Source organism: Camelina sativa, unplaced genomic scaffold, assembly GCF_000633955.1.
Source record: "Camelina sativa cultivar DH55 unplaced genomic scaffold, Cs unpScaffold00599, whole genome shotgun sequence".
In the NCBI taxonomy this organism is placed as follows: Eukaryota; Viridiplantae; Streptophyta; class Magnoliopsida; order Brassicales; family Brassicaceae; genus Camelina; species Camelina sativa.
This window is the reverse complement of record NW_010921751.1, coordinates 24,924-47,477: the sequence shown is the minus strand read 5'-3', so window position 1 is coordinate 47,477 and position 22,554 is coordinate 24,924. Positions and strand designations below refer to the sequence as shown.

The 22,554-nt window shown below is 33.4% G+C and overlaps 3 protein-coding genes across 4 annotated transcripts; 2 read left to right on the top strand and 1 right to left on the bottom strand.

The window, feature by feature from the left end:
- Window positions 1-9,336: 9,336 nt before the first annotated feature.
- LOC104773634 (auxin-responsive protein SAUR32-like) lies at window positions 9,337-10,343 on the bottom strand. The gene has a single exon (XM_010498283.2). The coding sequence runs from the start codon at window positions 10,036-10,038 to the stop codon at window positions 9,619-9,621; it is 420 nt and encodes a 139-aa protein (XP_010496585.1). The 5' UTR covers window positions 10,039-10,343; the 3' UTR covers window positions 9,337-9,618.
- Window positions 10,344-15,963: 5,620 nt separating this feature from the next.
- LOC104773633 (pyridoxal reductase, chloroplastic) lies at window positions 15,964-17,901 on the top strand. Its single transcript, XM_010498282.1, has 7 exons — window positions 15,964-16,159; window positions 16,236-16,464; window positions 16,631-16,724; window positions 16,818-16,941; window positions 17,032-17,285; window positions 17,366-17,459; window positions 17,538-17,901. The coding sequence occupies exons 1-7, from the start codon at window positions 16,043-16,045 to the stop codon at window positions 17,721-17,723; spliced, it is 1,098 nt and encodes a 365-aa protein (XP_010496584.1). The 5' UTR covers window positions 15,964-16,042; the 3' UTR covers window positions 17,724-17,901.
- Window positions 17,902-19,702: 1,801 nt separating this feature from the next.
- Window positions 19,703-22,554, top strand: LOC104773632 (small G protein signaling modulator 1-like). 2 transcript variants are annotated; one of them, XM_010498281.1, is made up of 5 exons: window positions 19,703-20,340; window positions 20,551-20,683; window positions 20,782-20,831; window positions 20,923-20,976; window positions 21,065-22,554. In XM_010498281.1, exons 1-5 carry the CDS (start codon window positions 20,084-20,086, stop codon window positions 22,239-22,241), a joined length of 1,671 nt encoding a protein of 556 aa, XP_010496583.1. In that variant the 5' UTR covers window positions 19,703-20,083; the 3' UTR covers window positions 22,242-22,554. The 2 variants fall into 2 exon arrangements, with proteins under 2 accessions (XP_010496583.1, XP_010496582.1); XM_010498280.1 differs by having other exon boundaries at window positions 20,548-20,683.

Here is a 22,554-nt window from a genome sequence, read left to right as displayed (position 1 = left end):
ATGTGGTCTCCTCTTCCTGCTGCCAGTCATCGTAATCCATGGTCCCAAAAACAGTTTTCATTTTTTTTTATCTACAAAAAGAGAAAATAATAATAATTAGTAAAAACAAAAAGAAATCTTAGACTATACTCAATTCTAAAATCTCAACGGCAATCGTTTTGGTCCCCGGCAACGGCGCCAAATTGATCAACAGGTCAATTAAAACCTAATGTGTACTCCACCACGATCTAGTGGTATCGTTGTAACACTTCAGGATCGAATCCACAGGGACCAAACAATGCACTATGAAATTGTATAGATCAAATATAGCTAAGGCAATGAGAAAGATTGTGTTTTAAGTAACCGAATAAAAACAGGAAAGTAAATAAGTTGCTTTAAATCAAAAAGGAAATATTGNCGTTTCGCAGATTACGCAAATCAGTAGGCTTGTGGCTTCTTGTTTGCATGCACCTGAAACACAAGAGAAAGAACACAAGAACTAATTAGTAAATAAAAAGAAAATAAATCTTAGACTAAATTTAAATCTAGAATCTCAAAGGCAATCGTTTTGGTCCCCGGCAACGGCGCCAAATTGATCAACAGGTCAATTAAAACCTAATGTGTACTCCACCACGATCTAGTGGTATCGTTGTAACACTTCAGGATCGAATCCACAGGGACCAAACAATGCACTATGAAATTGTATAGATCAAATATAGCTAAGGCAATGAGAAAGATTGTGTTTTAAGTAACCGAATAAAAACAGGAAAGTAAATAAGTTGCTTTAAATCAAAAAGGAAATATTGAAATATTGGGCGCAGGGAATCTTTAGGGATTATGATCACGAAATTAGATGGTTAGATGGGATGCATTAGACACCGTTCTAGAACTCAAATCACGGTTGTAAAGCTAACCTACTTTCGCAGCGTTAACTATCTATGCAAGGAATTGATAAAACTCTAAACCGTCGTTTGAATCTAAACAATCCTAGCAAGCAATAAGTTCAAGTTTGATTATGTTCACAAGGTGCCTCAACTTCAACTCTCGTTGGCTAAGGATCACCTTGCTCACCTATGTTCTTTTCAAGCAATTCAACAACACTTTTGATGCCTAGATGAATTAAACCTAAGATCTTAATCTAGGTGATCAATCTAGCTTAAGCATTAAGAACAACTATAGATGAAGAACAATAAGATCAATCCCTAATCTAACAAATCTAGCATCAATTAATCATAGAAACCCTTTCTGAAACCCTAAACCCAACAGTGAAACTACTCAGCCATAGAGAAGCAGAAACAACAAATCAAAGATGAAGAAAACATAATTGAATTGCAAAAGAATAGAAAATAGGGTTTAGAAATCTTCTCCAAAGTGTCAAGAAGGATTAGAGATCTTCTCCCTTTGCTCTCAATACAAAATAGTCTCAGAAAAATAAAGCTTATGTCTCTGGAAGCCGTGCCTCGAACTTAAATATCAAAATAAAACCCTAAAAGTCGGTTTAAAACAAAAAAAGGAAAACTTGCGTCGGGGACTGGATTGGTCGATCTCGAAAGGATCAGTCGATCCGGAACGTATTTCTGCTCTCATTCCATCTGCCTTCTAGCTCGATCAGTCTTCAACCAATTTAGCTCCAGATGCATATTTTCACCCCCAAAACACTCATTTTCCTTCCAAAGTCACCTAGAACCTGTAAAGACTCACAAAAGACTAAAAGGACTCTAAAAGCACACTTGGACCTAGGAAAAGACTCAAAACAAATCTAAAAACTATAGTTAAAACCCTATAAAATGCAGACACATCAACACATTAATATATCATTGAACCAATATAATAAAATTCTAGAATTAAAAGACCAATATAAATTCTATACTTTTTCTATTTATTATATTGGTTCAATGATATAAGTTTGATTTTTATGTATTTCCATTTTTTTTTTCATCTTATAAGTAAACCAAGAAACAGAGTATTAGAATACAAATTGTGCAAAACAGAATTGCAGATAATGGTAAAACCAGACTATGCCAGATTTTAAGAGTAATAACTCGATTTCTTGCATAACAAACAACTCAGATTTCTTGCAAAGGTACATAAAATAGTTTCATAACAACAACTCAGATGACAAGCTTCACATGTTCTCTCTAATTATTACTAATCAGATGACAGTGACGTGACTTACAACGAAAATTGGCTTGGACAAAAATGAGCTTCCAATTTTACTAAACCAAATCAAATCGAGAAGAAGATATCCAGCAAAGTAGCTAAATAGATTCATTCCTTTTTACTCATAGCTACGACTACATCAACCGATTGACCAGTCAAATACAAACCTCACATGTTTGTTTCCTTCTACTCTTTAACATTGACAACCTCACATTTGGTTGGGGTTTCTAAGAGTTTCTTCAAGATTTCATATTTTGTTGGATAAGAATGCAAATGTAGTGTGAGCTTTTTGAGAATAACACAATTCTCTAAGAAGCACCTTACTAACTTCATTTCTTCAACATCTCTCCAGAATGCAAATTTGAAATCAACAAACTCCAGAGACGATGATTGCAAACACTTGGGACAATACATGTAGCTCCTCCCCGTAGCGACAATAACCACAGTGTAGCTTAGGAAAAAGGAAAGGAGAAAATACAGTTAAAATAAAGTGGCAGAAGCTGAATAGAGATGAGAAAATTATCATAGGGTTTAGCAGATTCACCTCCAAGACTAGGAATTTCAGATTGGGGCAGCTCTCAACACGCGTGACATAAAACCAAATTGAGGCAGCGATTCTGACTTGGAATAGTTATAAATGATAAGAGAGCAGAGAGAGAGCAGAGAGAGAGAGAGAGAGAGAGTATAGTGAGTTAGAAACTTTTCATTATATTAAATGTGAAGATGTCCAATACATATATATACCTTGAAAGTCTGCGGATGTATCGTCAAATCCCCGACCTTCGAGATCCCTGACAGAAAACTACGGATGAGACTTCTCCCCGATGAAATGCTTGCTTCGTCAGCAACCTTTAAACCAAAGGTGACATCAACTTCTAACTTGGCATTGTACTCCATATTGTTTACTATGAAGCTTTTTGATTTCTTATCTTTGATTGCCAAATCACATAATAGAGGCTCCTCCATCTCTGGTAGATAAAACACTTGTCCTAACAGCTTTCTCCGTCTGAAGATGAGAAAGAATTTTTTGACAGATCAACAGATCAAGTAACTGGCTTATTCTATCTCCTCTCAAGCTCTCAATCAACGTTTTGGAACAAGCCATTTATATTCTTTTTCAGAGAACTAAATCTGTATATAAAAAAATAAAAAAAAAACATAAAAACTGGAAATTAAAATAGGCAGCCATAGATTGCATTCAACAAATCTAGATGCATGCATAAGAAAGCTAAGAGACAGATGAATTGCGGGAAAAAACCCCTTAAAACAACCAAAAGTCAGATTAGACCAAACCGGAAACACCCACTTTTGTTCAGATACTTTTTGATGTCCAGGTCAATTTGCCAACACATTCAGAAAGCAAAGCAAAAAGAAACCTCGACTATATTACTCAAGTACTCATATTCGCTTTGTCTCTCCACAAATAAAATCATAAAACCTCGACTCTTTACTCTTTACCAATCAAAAGACAATGACTTCACATTCGGTAGAGCCTCTTGGCATTCAGGAGTTGTTGGAACTGGGAATCACTTGCCTCAGCTCACTACATTTCGCTCTCAAGACTCTAGTTCATGGTCATGATCGATGTCTAACTTGTGTTATAAAATGGCCACGATAACATTTTCATGGTTTTATTAATTTACATGTTAGTCTTTTTTCGTAAACATTTTGACACATATATTAAGACTATAGTTTGTACGTCGATGGTTATATTAATTTACATGCTCTTAAGAAGCTTTAGCAAGATTTCTTAGATTGTAAACTTCTAAAAAAGCTAGCTCTCTGAAACAGGACATGTAACAAAAACTGAGGCAGAGACAGGGGAATGACATGTAACAATCATGATTCCTAACAAAAAAATTACTTAAAAAACAGTTTCATCATTCTCTATCACTCAAAAGAAAAAAAACTGCTTTACGTGTGTGGAAAGATATCAACTGACTAAACCGATGTCAAAAGATTATTAGCTTCACATGTTTTGTTTGACTGTTTAGAAGGATTTTCTCGAAGACGTTCCTTGCATTAAAATATCCACTACCACTCAAATGTAGCACCAGCTGCTTAAGCATTGCTGAGCACTCTATAAAGTAACTGGCTAGCTTCATTATTTCTGCAGGATATTCACTGTATGAACTTTTGATATGAACAAACTCGAGCGAGGACAATAAACATTGGGGCACATCTCGTGGAAAACAGATTTGATTTATCATCCACTTACACTTATTAAGATGATTATCCAATACCTGTGGGGAAATAAATTAGACAGGAGAAAAATAAACACACAATGAGTAAAAAAACAAATATGCGAAATCTTCTTAGAGATATGTACGAAAAAAAAAGTAATAGGGTTTATAAAATACCATCACCACCAATACGAGGGATTTCAGATTCGGGCAGTGCTCAAGAAAAGTTGGCAACCATATTAAATCGGATACGCAGAGTGTAAGACACAGATGAGTCATGTAAACAAATTTAGGCAGTGGTTCTACTTTGGCATAGTGACGAATGACCTGAAACCAAACCAGACATCATAAAGTATTGTGTCTAAGAAGAGACTTACATCAAAGAAAAAATTGCATGCATTAATAAACATACCTTGAAAGTGTCTCGATATATGATCATGTTCTTGACCGTTGAAACCTGATGTGAATTGGAAAACAAGTCACCAAAACTCACAAGGGGAATCCGGGGATTCAGATCCAAACAAGGAACCGAAAGCCAGAGACTTCTCCATCTGGTGGATAAAACGCTTGTCGTAACAATGTCCTTAACGGGGAGATAAGAAAGTATGTGACTTATCAAATGATCAGGTAATTGGTTTATTATATCTTCCTTCAATCTACGACGACACAACCCGTTGACACGAGCTTGTTTAGATTTCCCTCTACAATCCATGTGTTGTCTCCTGTACGTAGAAACTATATATTTCTGCAAAACAACAAGAAAAACGTAAAGTTTAAGATAGCTTCAACAATACTATCGATTCTTATGTTCTAGTGAAAATAGTTTATTTTCAAAATTAATCTATATAATAATAACAATCTGAAAAAATGCGTCCAACAGTTACGATTTTTGGTTGTATCTTTTCGTAATATATATATATATATATATAATATATATATTTTCTCTGACAGAAAATTTCAACGATTACATCTCTCTAAAAAGTTGCGTCTGTTTAATGTAGAGTTGTGTCTCTTATAAACAATTGTGTCTATTCGAATGTTCACATCTTTATAAATTTATATTTTTTTTTTGAATTTAATGTTAAATTATATTCAAAGAAAAATAAGCGTTTTACATCTGTGATACTAAGCTCAGCTTAAATACTGTTTTAGCTAAAAAGAAAAAACAACCCTGACAATTTAGTAAAATCTTGTTGCAAACCAAGCCTCAATGAGATTGCCATCAACATCAGTCATTGTACTTAGTCTGTTACGGACATTTTTATCAATCAACTTCACCAGCTTCTCCACCGGGGATGGTGGTTCTCCATGGCGCCTGTCGTTTCTCTCCCTCCAAATGGAGTGGAGAGCATTCTGGAAAGTATAGTTCAGTAGAAACCATTGGGTCTTGTCCAAATCTTTTCCCATGAGTAAATGTATCACTTGCATCCAGTCCGTAGTGTACTTGTGCTGAAGAAGCTTGTTTACTAGCGACTCCCAAATCTGCTGTATGGACAGTCAAAGAACAAATGCTCCCTTGTCTCTAGTGGATTATTGCAGAAAATGCAACCTGTATTTGCAGTGGTGTTCCATTTTACCATTCTTTCTCCTATTGCGAGTCTGTTCTTCACCACCAGCCATGTGAGGAACGCATATCGTGGGGTTGCTTGAGGGAACCAGGTCACTCTAGATTCGGCCATTATTGGGTGCACACTATGGATTTGGAACCATGTATTTATAAATTTATATATAAGTGACTTCTCATCATTGTATTCAAATTTTCTTTATTTTATATTTTTGACAGAAATTTTTTACAGTTGCGTCTCTCTAAAAAGTTGCATCTATTGAATATAAAGTTGTGTCTTTTACTAACAGTTGTGTCTATTCAAATATTTTCATCTTTATAAATCTATATATAAATAACTTCTCATCATTGTATTCAAATATAATAATAACAATCTAAAAAAATGCCAACAACAGTTGCGATTTTTTGTAGTACCTTTTCATAATATATATATATATATATATATATATATATATATATATTGACATAAAATTTCAACGGTTGCATCTTTTTAAAAAGTTGCGTCTGTTAATTGTAGAGTTGTGTCTCTTACAAACAGTTGTATCTATTCAAATGTTCATATCTTTATAAATTTATATATAAGTGACTTTTCATCATTGTATTCAAATTTTCTTTATTTTATATTTTTGACAGAAAATTTTTACAGTTGCGTCTCTCTAAAAAGTTGCGTCTGTTGAATATAAAGTTGTGTCTTTTACAAACAGTTGTGTCTATTAAAATGTTTACATCATTAGAAATCTATATATAAATAACTTCTCATCATTGTATTCAAATTTTCTTTATATTTGTATTAGTTAAAAAAGAATTTGTTAGAAATGACGTCTCATCACTGTGAGAAATTTATTCCAGTTTGATATATTTTTTTAATCGTTGTAATATTTAATTATATTCAGTCTCTAGGTATACAATTTATTACAGTTTTATTACAGTTTGATATATTCATCGAGGGTTAACATTCTATTGGTATGAATCCAAACCAAAATTTTTGTTTTTAGCTGTTAAAAATATGGTTCAAATAGGTTTTTCAGAAAATGAGAGCATATTGGCTCGTATATGTTTGTTTATTTATTTTTGTCACAAGTATATATATATATATATATATATTTGTCTACTCTATGCTTTTTTTATTAGAAAACTAATTGTATTATAGAAAACAATATAGATTTCTATATTTCTATTTAAAAAATATATATATATATATATATCTGATTATGAAATATCAAGATAAAAATAAAAATAAAATATCACAGTTCGTTCTATTATATTTTCTACAGTTGGGAATATTCAGTTTATTAGGAGATGAAAAACCGGTGATCAACAGAAAGATTGACGGTTGAGATGATTGTCCAATAAACTATCTTGACGACAAAGACTTATCTATAACTTCGTATAGGTTAAGAGAATTTTTATATTTAGTTCGAGTAATATTAATATCAACATTGGAAAGAAGACGAAGAAGACTCTTCGTGATTCGTGACATATGCAGAAGTAATTACAGTGAGTCGTGAGAGAGAGAGAGAGACGAAGAACCACGTTAAGGCAAGTTAGGGTTTTCAAGGTCTTAATTTTGAAGATGATTTTACAACAAGAAAAAGTAAAAATAAGAACAACATACCGTGTTTTTAGCCGGCGGAACAAAATCACTTGCCGAAACTTTAGGTCGTGTATACGCCGCGAGGGGAATAGAATCACTTGCTAGAATTTTGAATTCACTTACCCGAAGTCTATGGAGTTCTTTGAATCCTGGAGTCTATAGTTTAATTTCTTCTGTATATATATAATGAATGTTTTCTAACTAGATTTTAACCCGCGGTACACCGCGTGCATATAATTTTTATTATTAATTATATTTTATATTGTATTTGTTTGTTAAATATTGGATGTTTTGTAAATAGAAGAATAACTAAATTTCCTGACCATTTGTACGGCTAAATGTTTATATTATTTTTTAACCCACAGTATATTGTATGACCATTTGTTTGTTATATTTAGTTCGTTTTGTTTAGTGTTTGCGATTCTATTTTGATTTTTAGTTATTATAACAAAAAATAAGGGATCTAAATACATAGTAATTCATTTATACGCTATGATTAAATCATATTTTTTCTAATAATTTAATTATTTTACACAATCTTAGTTAAATCAACTTAATTTTTATATGTCAAATATATTAATATTAATAGTGTTGACAAGTAATAAAATAAATATTTAACCCGTGTTAGCACAAATTTAATGATATTTTTAATTCCAACATGTCCTCTTTATAACTCATCTACTATATAGTATTTTTTTTAAAAAAATTAATTTTACATATTCATAATATTTTAAAATTTTATTAAGTTTACATATATTAATTATAATATTTAAATAAATGGGAATCGAATTTTTTCTTACGTTAAAAATCAAAACTCACAGGTTTTGGAAAAAAAAATAGGAATAAAATTGTTGATTTCTTTGTTTGCAAAGGATTCAAAAATAGAATATCATCAATACAAAATAGAAGATGTGGTTAAATATATCATAATTTATGTTTCCATATTGATTTTTTGCTGTATTTTTTTAGTTGGAATTGTATGTAAAATATTTAGGAAACAATCTGAAGTAATGCTATATTTGAACATTTTTTAGGGATTAACTTTGTAAATAAGTTTTTAAATAAGTATAAATAAAAGGGTAGAACCCAAAATGTACTTTTATATATATATATAGATTAACACAAAAGCCCAACATAATCCAACATTTTAACATGGCATTGGGTTAAAATTGTTTCCTATATGGGCCGTAATTGACATGTTTATTAATTGTTCTAAACATTTTTTTTTGCCAATTTTTTCTTTTTTTTCTTGATAATCGATCAGAATTTGTTGTTTTCATGGACATCGCCTAATATTAACCACGTTAAATACACCAATGGACATGGCCTAATAATAATTCCTTTATTAAGTGTGAACATATTTTTAGTTTCTAATATTATAGATAAATTAATATATAGGAAATTTCCGTATAATTATAGGGTGGAATGTAGATAACATTCGTATACTATAAATCAAATATTTTGTTAAAATCAGTTTAGAACTTTAGATACGATTTTTATGTTAGTATCTAAACCGATTAATCTTATGTTAATTTTAATGGTCAATAATCAACATACTGTATTTAATTTAATTGACCATGTTTATTGCAGTAAGTAATTAGTTGGCAAAGACTAAAAAGTTGCCGTAATTGAGGTAAGATATCAATGTAATTTACTAATTTGGTAGCAATCTCAATCAAAGTCAAATATATATTTGCTTATTTGGTAATCCTAAGATATGCTCGATTTTAAATTTTTGAAAGAAAAAAAGAATTAACATATTCGAGACACTTGGCGTGAATGGTAGTAATCCTAACGAGAAAAAAGCAAAAATAATAACATGGTCCATGGCCCAAATATGACGCGTTTATATCAAATAAAGAAAGAAAGAAAAGAAATATTCACATTCCTTTCAATAAAATAAAAATCAAATAATACGATTATTCCCTTATTCCTCACGATTACATTCTTTAATAGAAAAAAAAAGCATTCACATTTGAATTACTCTTTGTTTTTTCATCATTATCATCTTCATCATCATCAAACTAAACTTAAAAAAAAAAAAAGAGAGATTAAGCAAACTAAAAAAAAAAATCTCAAAAAAAGAGATCTGTCAAACCAAACCAAACCAATCCAAACCAACGAAATCGAATTAAACTTCAGAAACATCGGAGATGGTTGTTGTGGTGGGTATGGTTGTGGCCGTAACCACCATGACTATGACGACGGCGATGAGTCTCCTCGTCGATGATTTCTTGAACATGCTTAAACTCATCAACACGGCAAGGGATCGTAATAGGACCAGCGTGCTTGAACCCATACTCCTTTTCAGCTTCTTTCAAGAGGTCCAAGAACAGAGGATGACTCAAGAACACCAAAGGAACAACGAATCTGTGTAGACCTTCCTCATCGTCTTCGTGTCCCACCAAGATCGCAACACAGCCTTTAGGAACATCATGATGGTTATGGTGGTGATGGTGGAGTATGTGGAGATGAGGGACATGAAAGTGAAAGTTGAACACCATCTGCTTCGGACTCTGTTTTGGACTCTGTTTTTGATTAGATTCTTCAAAACCCATCAAAGAGAAGGAACCTTTTGCACGTAACCAAACAAGAAAACACAACGAAGGAGTAAAAAGATCGACGAGGAGGTAAAGAAGACGGTGTTGGAGCGGTGGTTGATGCTAGAATACGGTGATAGAAAAAGGCCAAGGATCAACAGCAGAAGAGATTATAAGAAGAAATAGAGAAAGATCTGAGTCGGTGAGAGATCTGGGGATGTTGCTCATGATAGGCTAAGCATGAAGAGATTATATATTTTTTGGTTTTGGTTTTTTTTTTTTTGTATGAGGAAGTTGAGAAGAATTTGGAATTAGGGAAATATATTGTTGCAAGTATATATATACAGATTGGGTCGGGTGTAGGGTTTTTGCTTAACGCGTACATTTCCAAAGGGCCAAAGGCTTTTTCTCCTATTTGTATTTTATTTTAACTTTTTTTTTTTGTATAACAAAAACAAATAGTTGATGATGTGGAAATTGACGTGGTAAAAATTGGAGCGTGTTAGGAGTACTTAGGGTAGGGTTTTACCGACTTTAATTAGGAGGTTTGTTACATCATCATATATATATATTTTTTGTTTTATAATTTCTATACCACAAAACCACAACAAAAGATAAGATTCCAGTAGTTTTGAACAGTCAAATTTGTTTAATATTAAAAAAAATAATGAAGGATAATTCTTAGACAAAACATAGTATTTTCTGAGAAAATACAAAATTATATTATTTAACGTTTATATGTATATATATACTTATCTAATTAACATATTTATATTTAGTGCTTATTGTATATTGAAATATAATTATTCAGCAAATAATAATAATAATAATAATAGGTGCAAAATTGGATTCTAGTACAATTATTCTTTTGTACCTCTTGTCAACTAAATATATTTGTAAGCCCCTGCAAAGATTGAGAAATGGTTAAAAAAAAATTGTTTTTTTTTTCAACCAAACATTAAATTTTAGTTATAATTCTTCTTCTTTTTTGTGTTTGCTGCATTAATATCATGATGTTTTTATTTATGATGCTACAGCCTATAGCTTAATATACTCATATGTATGTGTGTAATATAAATAATTAACTACCTAAGTACCTAACTATCAAAGGTTTCTCGTAAGATAGACAACCAATTGTCCAACCTCAAAGAAAAATGATCGTTGTGGGTTGTGGCATTCACATCTACGGTAGGGGGTATCGATTTACATTGTTACCTTATAAGCTAAGATAAAAACGTACTAATCAAATTGGTTGATGTGTTTTACTTTGATCAGCTGGCACAAGGCCCCTTAGCAGTTCAAAAAGCCAACGACTCGGTAAATTATATGAATAAAAAAAACTTATATCAAAAAGTATATTTATTTGTGGGACTCTCTTGAAAACATTATAATAAACAAACCGGAGGTTTCCAAAAAAAAATCGAGAAATGAAAGAAAAAATAAATAAATTGGAATAGAGATGGAGGTAATGTGTGTTTCACTAGTCCATTGTGTGATCACCGTGACCGTGACTTAAGGTAAATGGATAAACACTTACGACTAATTAATGGTAAATGGATAAACACGATTAAAAAGGTCAAACCTAACAAGCTATTCGTTTCGGATAGTTACAATGTATTTAAATTCGTTCTCGTGATTCCAAGAGGTGCATGCGAAATTACATCCCCCGTATTCAAATAATACTATTATATTTCTATCAATTAGTACGTATTCGGGTTGGTAAGTTTTTCTATAATATATTTGACTTTGTATATACCAATTTAAGAAAGTCATATGGTATTTAAGAAAGTATAAAACATCAAATACGACATATATTTCTATAACGTGTTCGATACTTATATAGGATCCATTCGAGAATATGCTTATTCACATAATCACATTAGTCTAAAATCATTCAATAGACAAACTTAAATATTTCCAACATTTTGAATTTTGGTGGCTTGCTTTTAACCAGAAAAAATAAAAATTGTGGCTTGAGGTTTGAGATTGCTATAGGTGGAAAGAAGGCATTATTCATTAGGATCATGCTCGTGGAAAAAAAAAAAATCAAATTCCATATTGATCGAAAAAATTTCTAAAGCGAGTGGTTAAAGACTCCGCCATATCATCCAAACGTAGGCCCAAGAACAACCTATATACATGAAAATGTTGTCAAACACGTCATAGCGTAACGTAACGTAACCCTTACCTGGGATGAGAGTAGCGCGTCAAGCGCATGATGACTAAAATGTCCTTTGCCGAGTAAAGCGCATGTCGCGGCTCCTCAGGTGCCTATAACGCCGCCGATCAAACTCACGAGTTCAATTACTATATGACGCGTGTTGCTTGCTTGGTTTATTTGCGCTCTCACTTTGGTTTTGCTTCTTATCCGGTTCATCTTGTTACAATGCTTGATAAGGTTTGGTTCAGTTACGAATTTGGTTTGGAAAGTGTAAGGCTGTAAGCACAATCTCAATCCGAATGAAGCTTTACTAGGCCAAAAATGAGACCAGCTCGGTTTAGTTTGGTTTTATTTCATTAGGTTAATTAAGAATAAGAAGGTTCCAAAGTTTGCGGACCATCATGTCGGCACGATATGACAAAAGACCTTACGGATGGAGTAATAGCCGTTGGATTACCAAGAAAGTTGGAATCATGTGCTCTATGTTATAAACTTTGATCTTGAGTTTTTTTTCTTTTCTCTTGATATAAAAGCGAACGACGACTTTTTGTCAAAGAGTCCATACACGCCACCAAAGAAGGCAGAAGGATTAAACGCATTATAAAAACCAAGTGTCGTTAAGTAATAAGATTTATATAATGATTAGTTTACTCTTAATTACGAACTGACGTTTGAATAGAATCTAAATCAAAGATCAAACACAACCAAGTAATCCTATACAATATGAACCAAACATTTATTTTATTAGTACATTGTTATGATTTCAACCAAAAACATTACAAAGAAGCAAACCATATCAAATTAACCAAGGTAATGTTACTTCAAATTTTATCAAAACTATTTCTAAGTTCTGACCCAAACCTAATAAGCAAATACCTGACCCATAGTGCTTTTGTTATCATAACAAATTAATATGAATAGGAGAAAAGAAACTTTTTTTTTATAACAAAAGTCGAATCATATTCTATGAATATGACCCAAGCATATATCATCGAAGTTTATGGGCCACATCCCACATGTCAAAAGGAATTGTATTTCGAGTGGCTCCTCAAACTCTCAGCCAAACATTTGAAATATGTTTTTCTAAAGCTATTTGACTTAATAATCTATGTAAATTAATTATTATAATTGCATGTGTCTGTTTGAATATAGAGGTTCTCCACCCACGCAATCTAAAAGTTTTCATGTTTCAACTACCACAAGAAGAAAAACGAACAAACATTTTTCTATTTCTCTACATCCGCTACTCGCCAACAACAACAAAAGAATTTAAAATCTCTCTTTTTATATATCAAGTGAAAGTGAAACCTAAATTTAAATTAAAAAGAGAGGTGTCGTTTTTTACGTGGATGTGATTAGAGCTACTTATCAAGACACGAATTAGCTCGTCATGTAAAACTTACAAACTAATTTTAAATTGTGTTCATGTTTTGACTTGTGCGTTAAAGTCTACCGTCGAACTATAATAAACTATGTATAGTAAAAGCAAATGACACGTCGTGAAATTGATGCCAAAAATATATATTTACGTCGTCGAATGAAATATTTATCTATTCGAATACGTTTTGGTCTTGATATAGAATCATGTCATAATTCAATTTATGTGCATTCGGATATTCGGATTTTTGCCAATTGATGTAAACAGGAATAAGCCTTTGGTTGCCACAAAATTGTTTTTTCTTTCTACATCGTTGTGTTTGCATTCTCTTTCCGACATATAATCAAAATCTTCACAAAGTCAATAAATCTTTACAAGCCAGCAAGCTCTTAGAAATTGTAGACTTGAAGTTGCTATGTACAATAATCAGATTATTTTAAGCCTTTCGTTTGGAGGAAAAAAGGGTTTTACATACCCCAACTAATATCATATGTTAAATTCATACATGATCTATCGCACTGTGCCAAATCATACTTTTATTATACAAAAAATAAAATTCACTACATTAACTTATGATTTTGTGCGAAACCATACCTGAGACATAACAATGTTAAATCACCGTTAAAGCGTGATGACATGGCTGCCACGTTTCAGAGCAAAATTCAGAATCAAAATCTTCATCCAAAGCAATGTCTTTACTAGAGTTGAGATGACATCATTTTATAATAAATCAAATCTAACATCGTTCCATTCTTCTTCTTCTTCAAACTCTCGACAAAGAAACACAACTTTTCAATAGTTAGTGAAATCCAGGATTCCTGTAAGCAATGATTTCAGATTTGTTATCTCAATGTCTTCATAAGCTATTTAAGATAAATAATTTTGTATGTTCTTTAATTATGCCACTCATCAATTTCACCCATTCACCACTACATCCACATCTGATTAATCAATTCCTTGTCGGTTCTCTAAGCAATTTTACAACAAATCGATCAAAACTCAAAATCTCTAAATTTGATATGGCTTTGTTAGCTATCATCATATTTCCGGCGTTTAACCGCCATGAAACGCTCCAACGTTGGACTGGACGTAGTGTCCAGACATCGAGATTAGTTAGATTGATTGTGTTTGTGTTTCTCTTAATCTCAAGAATTTTCTTATTCAATCACTTTTCAGATTCTTCTCTCATTCATCTCTTTTCGTTTTGCTACTCACATAAGCTATTCAAACGGGAAGTTACGGTGGTGCTACCATCTCCTCCACCGTCTCCGCATCTTAAGATTTCTCCTTCTAACTTCTAAGCTTCCACCGAGAGTGAACCGGAATCGAATCGTTGACGGAATGGTGCTATGCCGATATTGGATTTGTTTGAAATCGGTGAATTTGATCCAAAATTCGATTTGGATTCTGCATACGAGCTTAGGTCAGCAAAAGTTCGTTGGGTGAAGAGAATAATCGTCGAAAGATAATTCATAAGCAGATTTCTTCTCTTCTCTACTATCAGACACACATCAGAATCGATACTCATTACTAATTGAATCAATTGAAATACGGATGTAGAGAAGAGAAGAAATCCCTAAATCGAGAACTGAACAAAGAAGTCGGGAAAGAAGGAGAAAGAACTCAAAAAAGAAATAAGAAAAGTAACAAGAAACGACGTCGTCTTAACAAAAAATGTTTTTTCTTTTCTTTTTCAAAACAATGTGGTTTCATACGTGGCGTCCACATAAGCAGTCGTTAACTGTTTCTCAACACCGTTACAGATTATGTATGTATTTACCAAATTTTATGAGTTGGGGCTGTTAATTTAAAATTTATTTAACATAATGTATAGATTTGCACAGTATTAAACATGGTGTAGGAATTGAACATACCCCCTAAGTTGGGGTATGAAATTACCGATTTTCCTTCGTTTGGACACTATTCTTTTTCTTTTCCTTTTCAGCAGAAAATTATTTTGCCTTCTTTCTACTTTTTTTTTTTTTTTGGTTATGAAACTTGATCATGTATATTTTATATAAATTTTGTTATAATTTTGTTATAATTTTTTGGATAAAATCATAAAAGTTATATTTTCTTATATGGGCTTTCACGAAATTCTATTACGAGAATGAGACTGGACCTGGCCAGTGGTCATGGATAGAAAGCAAAAAAGGGTTAAATCTTCTGACCTGACCCAAAAAAAGAAATGAATCTATTTTTTTTTTCTTTTCCAAATTTTTAATTTCTTTGATAAATAGTAAATTTATGCTTTTGTTTTTTGGTTAATTGTAAATTTAAGCTTTTTGTGAAAACTTAACATAGCTTGCACACCAAAAAAAAAAAATCAATTAACATAAAAACCTTCGATAATATAATTGCAAATTTCCAATATTAAATAATTAAAAAATCATAAACAGTTATATCTCCTTCCTGCCACACACTGAGAAACAGCAGGAGAGGTTCTGAAGCCTTTCTTCTTCTCCAACTCGAGACCCTTTTCAATGGCTTTCACATTGTCCACCACAAAGACCTTCACTAACATAAACTGCTCAAACACTCCTTCAAACATAACCACCTTTAAGCCCCTCAAGCTTCCTCTTTTCTGGCCATGGCAAAAGGTAACAACACGCCAATACATATATCAAAATGCTTCTCTTTTCGTATGTAATTGGGTGAATGAATCGATGGTTTTAGGTAAAAATGGGTCCTTTGAGTGTTTCACCGATGGGTTTTGGGACATGGGCTTGGGGGAATCAGCTTCTTTGGGGTTACCAGACTTCAATGGATGATCAGCTTCAACAAGCTTTCGAATTGGCTTTGCAAAACGGAATCAATTTGTTTGATACTGCTGATTCTTATGGCACTGGTAGGCTTAATGGTCAAAGTGAGAGACTTTTGGGGAAATTCATCAAAGACTCTCAAGGTCTGTTCCCTCCTATATCATAAGGTCTTATTGATTCATCAGGATAAATTTGCCTTTAGTTGGTTCTGAAGTACATCCTTGAGCTGTTTTGCTTGATATGTTGTTACTGTGGTGGGTTTGTGTGTTGATGCTTAAGCTGATGATTGATGTGGTTTTCAATTTTCAGTCTTAAAAGGGAAACAAAATGAAGTAGTGGTAGCTACAAAGTTTGCAGCTTATCCATGGCGTTTAACTTCTGGACAGTTTGTGAATGCTTGCAGGTCTCTCTCTAGGCTTGATTTTGTCTCTGTCTCTTGTTTTACTTTTTGGTTTTGATGATAGTTGATAGATTGAATGTTCTATTCTTGTGTTAGAGCTTCTTTAGACCGGCTTCAGATAGACCAGCTCGGGATTGGACAGCTTCACTGGTCAACAGCAAACTATGCGCCTCTACAAGAGCTTGTTCTCTGGGATGGTCTAGTGGCAATGTACGAAAAGGTTGCTTAAATACTGACATATGAAGTCTCCTTTTACAATGATCATTAAGCACTTAGGAAGTGGATGATAAAAGGGTTTCATCTTTCTCAGGGACTAGTTCGAGCTGTTGGAGTAAGTAACTATGGACCTCAACAGCTTGTGAAGATTCATGATTACCTCAAAACCAGAGGGGTTCCTTTATGCTCTGCTCAACTGCAATTCTCATTGCTAAGCATGGGGAAAGAGCAACTAGAGATCAAGAGTATATGCGATGAGCTAGGGATTCGCTTAATCTCTTATAGTCCTCTTGGTCTAGGAATGCTAACTGGGAAATACTCTTCTTCAAAACTTCCAACTGGTCCACGGTAAAAGTACTTACAGATTGTGATAAAAACAAAGAGGTTGTTTCTTGTTAGTAACTATGCTTGAACACTTTTTAAAACAGATCATTGCTGTTTCGACAAATTCTTCCTGGATTAGAGCCTTTGCTTTTAGCACAGAGAGAGATTGCTGAGAAACGAGGAAAGACTATGCCTCAGGTACTTCAACTTTCATAAGGTTCTTGGGGAGAAGAAATGTGAAACTTTAAAGAATGAGTTCATTATCTGGTTTTGTAGGTTGCAATAAACTGGTGTATATGCAAAGGGACAGTGCCAATACCGGGTATCAAGTCGGTTAGAAATGTTGAAGATAATTTGGGTGCGCTGGGATGGAAACTTACAAATGATGAACAGCTTCAGTTAGAATATGCAGCTAAAGAATCACCAAAGTCTATGATTCAGAACATTTTTCAGACAAGATGATAGGATAAGAGAAGTATGCTTAAACATCTAGACCACAAATGAGAACAATGTAAAAAGTAGTTTGAGAGTGAAAATGTCATTACATTGGCGTATGGAAATAATGATACCAACATATTTTAAAAGCTTTAAATTTGGACATAATGTTCACATTTCATGCCGGTAGACATGATATGAGCAACTTAGCATCGTTGTGAGGGACACATAAACAAAGTTATCGATAGTTGTGTTATTTGCTCTTTTAAGCTCTCTATCCATCCATACTAAGTGACCAAACTTATCATTGCAATTTCTGCATTTTACATAGACAACTTAACTTATCTTTCAAGCAACCAAAATGTTTTATCCCTAGAAACATAATAATGTTATTTTATACCTACAACTTGGCTACTAGTCTTTTGTTGTCTTCTCCCATCCAACGAACTTTAATTTTTCCTCATTCAAAAAAATTCTCTTCTTTGTTAATCGGAATATCATTTAAAAATTAAAACAATTATAGTTCCAAGAACATGCAAAGTATATTTCATAACCATTTAAATAAAATTCTTATTTGTACCTTATTATTAGAATAATCCTTGTCCATATGCTTTTTTAGTTTAATACCAACTATATTCCAGATTTGGTTAGTGACATACGCGGCTACTACATTCAATTTAATAACATATCTTTGGCTTTATGCCAGTCAAAAAAAAAAAAAAAGGTATAGTTATTTTTTTCTTTATTCCGTTACACTTTAACTAGTAACTACTAACAAAACAAGTCGCAACAAAATGAACAATAAACATATCATATTAATCAAATTCTTTTTTCAGTCTTTGTTTATAAGTTGTAACTGTGCTAAAAAAACAAAACAAAAAAAAGCTTCTGCAGTTTTTGGTTTGATTTGACTAGGTCTTTAGATATTAATAACAATTGGTTTTGTTCTCTTTTGTTAATTGTATTTGTATTCATCGAATATTTGAGACTCGTTTTTGCCTAAGCTTAACCTGAGTTATCTAAAATATTACATGAATCAAACCGAATTTTAACATAACTTATCTTGTCATGGTTATTATTATTAATCTTTTATAAAAGTAAAGTTACATAATACATTGATATAAAATAAAATAAAGACTAAACCTAATTTTGTAAAAGAAAAGTAAATATCCTAAATTAAATATTAACAAATCTCTATTATTTCTATATCATCTTTTCATAATCGATTTCGATATGGTTTAGGTCAATCTCAAGTTTCTAATAATTACTTTTGTTATATTATCCATATAAATCAAATCAGGAAAATAATCCTAATTTAGATAAACGTTTGACTATATGCTAGTATGCTATTGAAAAATTTAATATAATTCCATGATCCTACCAAACAAAAACTATTCTAGAATAGTAAACAACCCATTCATTAGCCATGAATGAATGATGTTAATCCAATCTTAATATTACCATAGAGGCATAGAGTATAAGGTGTAGTAAGTAGGTCCATTATGGTCAACATTCTTATGATTAGATTTGTTCTTTAGTGCACACTAAACACATAGTACACATTTATTTACTCGAAAATCCACAAAACTAATCATGATTATGTTCCTTAAAAGCCTCGGTAAAGTGGGAACGTAATTGAAATCTTTCACCTTTTGACTTTCTAAAGTTTTAATTTTAACTATAGGCCTTGGATAATAAGCAGCTAAACCAAAACGATATAGTATATTAGTATTAATTTTATGTTCAATTCGGATATGGTAAATTCAAGTAATCAGACCCAATTACTGCACACGTGTCATTCCCTCTGTGGATCATCCACGATATCGCGTGTAAAAAATCTAAAACGAAACGACACCGTCATGAAAAAATTTAACATTCATCACCTACCAAATCGCGTAAAGAGTTAAAGCGCGTGTTCGGTAAAAAGTTAAAACGCGCGATCACACGCGCCTGAAAATATAAAAGACAAGAGCTGAAAAAGAAATAAGCAAAGTGGTTAAAGAGGGGTTTCAGTTGTTGGATGCTTTTGCTTTTTTTTTTTTCTCTCTTCTTCAATCTCTATCTCTCTCTCTCTCTTCTTCTTCTTCGTCTTCAGTGTCGGCGTGCTGAAGAAGACGCTTGAGAAGTAATAATCACAGTGACAGATTTGATTTGACCCTCAAATCTCTCATGCTTGACTCCTGCTGTTTTTACCCTAAGACGGAGGAGGAGGCTTTAGTTTGCAATCACCGGCGAAGTTACGGCGGTGATTCGTCGTGTAAGAGAATGGGTTTGTTTGTTTAAAAAGTGAAGATTTTTCTTAGATCTTCGATGAGAAAGCACGAGGCTTTGTGATTTTTGATCTTTTTTTTTGGGTGTTTTTGGGGTTTTGATTTAAGATTCCTCCGATGAAGGCGTTACGGAGAAGTTATACTTCAACGTCTTCCGCTAATAATAATAACTCTTCTACGTCTTCGTCTTCGTCTTCGTTACCATCTTCTTCTTCGTCTTCACCTCCTTCTAATTCTAATTCTAATTCATCTTCTTCGAGTTCTTCTTCTTCTTCTTCTTCTTCTGCTTCTTCGTCTTCTTCGTGGATCCATCTACGGTCTGTTCTCTTTGTGGCTAATCCTTCCTCTCCATCTTCAGTTACTTCTTCCGATCGGTGAGTTGCTTAAAGGTTTTAGATTTCGAATATTTAGATGAGATCTTAAAAGATTCTGTTTTTTTTTTTTTTGTTGATCCAATCCAATAATAAAGCTCTTCTGATCAATACAAAGTTTCTATCTTTGTTCAGATTGTTTCATTGTGTTGTTGTTAGAATGATGATTTTGAGCTTGTAGGGAGTTCTAATTTTTGACTTGTTGTGTAGCAGCCGGCGTAAATCACCGTGGTCTCGCCGGAAAAGAAAATATGCATTGACCCCGCATCAATGGAGGAGTTTATTTACACCGGAGGGTAAACTCCGTGATGGTGGTGTTGGGTTTCTGAAGAAAGTTAGAAGCAGAGTGAGTTCCTTTTTTGAACATAGACCATATGTATGTCTTGATTCTTAGTTTGTCTCTTTTTACTGGTTCCTGGTTCCTGATTGCTTATGGTTCTGTAGGGTGTTGATCCAAGTATTCGTGCAGAAGTGTGGCTGTTCTTACTTGGAGTGTGAGTGTTTTGTTTGTTGTCTTGTCTTTTGTGTTGTTGGTATTTTTATCCACTCTGTTGAGGTTCTCAACTTGTTTTTTCTTATTGGCAGCTATGAATTGAATAGTACTAGTGAAGAAAGAGAAGCAGTGAAAACTCAAAAAAGGTTAGAAAAAGGTTGATCTAGTCAATGTTTGTATGTCGATACAGAGAAGGTGGAGAACTAATTAAATTGTTGGGATCTGTGAGTGTAGGAAGGAGTATGAGAAACTACAGAGACGGTGCCAGATGCTTCTCAAGTGCGGCACTGAAAGTACTGATAATCTTGAGGAGCTTCCTTCTGAGGATGTAAACGGTCAATGTGTTCGATTTGTGGATGATTATAAGATTACGGGACCAATGACAAATCAAGATGTGGTCTCTGCTCTGAACACTGATTCTTCTGATACAGACTCTTGTGAAGACAATGAAGATGTTTTACTACTCCCATCTTTTGTATACAGCGATGCGAAAAAACCGAAGGAGGATAGTAGTAATCACAATTCTGAGGAGAGTAGTTCTCCTCTTGTAGCTACTCCTGATGAGATCCAAGTAGAAGTCGCTGTACATGAAGACTTCTCTACGTGGCAACGTATCATCCGGCTTGATGCTTTACGTGCTGATTCTGAGTGGGCAACTTATTCTCCATATTCAACTGCAGTCACTGAAAGCAAAGCTCGTGGTTTAGCTGAGTCTGTAGGGTTAAAAGACTATGATCACTTAGAAAGCTGTAGACTTTACCACGCTGCACGGTTAGTTGCAATTCTTGAAGCATACGCTATGTATGATCCTGAGATAGGATACTGTCAAGGAATGAGCGATCTGTTATCTCCCATCCTCGCCGTGATCTCAGAGGATCACGAGGCTTTCTGGTGCTTTGTGGGTTTTATGAAGAAAGCTCGGCATAATTTCAGGCTTGATGAAGCAGGGATTCAAAGGCAGCTGAGTATTGTATCAAAGATTATAAAAAACAAAGACTCTCAGCTTTACAAACACTTGGAGAATCTTCAAGCTGAGGATTGTAGTTTCGTTTACAGGATGGTGCTTGTGATGTTTAGGAGGGAGTTGAGTTTTGAACAGACGCTATGTCTCTGGGAAGTGATGTGGGCTGATCAAGCTGCCATTAGAGCTGGAGTTGGGAAATCGCCGTGGAGCAGAATCCGGCAACTAGCACCACCAACTGATGATCTTTTGCTCTATGCAATCGCGGCGTTAGTACTACGTAGGAAGCTTATCATACAGAAGTACAGTAGTATGGATGAGATTGTGGAAGAGTGTAACAGCATGGCTGGTCAGCTTAATGTCTGGAAGCTTTTAGATGATGCGCATCATCTTGTTGTGACACTCCACGACAAGATTGAAACTCTTTCTTCTCAATCTCAGAGCATTTGATGAAGTCTCTCTTAAAGCCAGGAATGAAGTGTTTCCACTACACAAAGGCCCTTGCACTCGTCTGGCTGTGTTTTGTCAAGGTCTAAGGTTTGTCGCGGTTTGGTTCGGTTCTTACTGTTTTTACTCCTCTCTCTTCTTTCTTTTTTTTTTTGTTTCCTCATCACACAGAGAACACAATACTATCCTTATCACTTTTATTGTAGTACTAATGAAAAAAGACAAGACAAAAATTCCTGTTAAAATGTAACGGATGAGTCTGAAACTTATTTGTATGAATCTTATTTGCTCAATTGTAGAATTCCATATTCTCAGA

Coding starts and splice junctions, on each gene's coding strand:
- LOC104773634 (XM_010498283.2), bottom strand. CDS start 10,038: ATGGGTTTTGAAGAATCTAATCAAAAACAGAGTCCAAAACAGAGTCCG.
- LOC104773633 (XM_010498282.1), top strand. CDS start 16,043: ATGGCTTTCACATTGTCCACCACAAAGACCTTCACTAACATAAACTGC. Junction 16,160..16,235: donor TTTTCTGGCCATGGCAAAAG/GTAACAACACGC, acceptor CGATGGTTTTAG/GTAAAAATGGGTCCTTTGAG. Junction 17,286..17,365: donor AAACTTCCAACTGGTCCACG/GTAAAAGTACTT, acceptor TTTTTAAAACAG/ATCATTGCTGTTTCGACAAA.
- LOC104773632 (XM_010498280.1), top strand. CDS start 20,084: ATGAAGGCGTTACGGAGAAGTTATACTTCAACGTCTTCCGCTAATAAT. Junction 20,684..20,781: donor TGAAGAAAGTTAGAAGCAGA/GTGAGTTCCTTT, acceptor ATGGTTCTGTAG/GGTGTTGATCCAAGTATTCG. Junction 20,977..21,064: donor GCAGTGAAAACTCAAAAAAG/GTTAGAAAAAGG, acceptor CTGTGAGTGTAG/GAAGGAGTATGAGAAACTAC.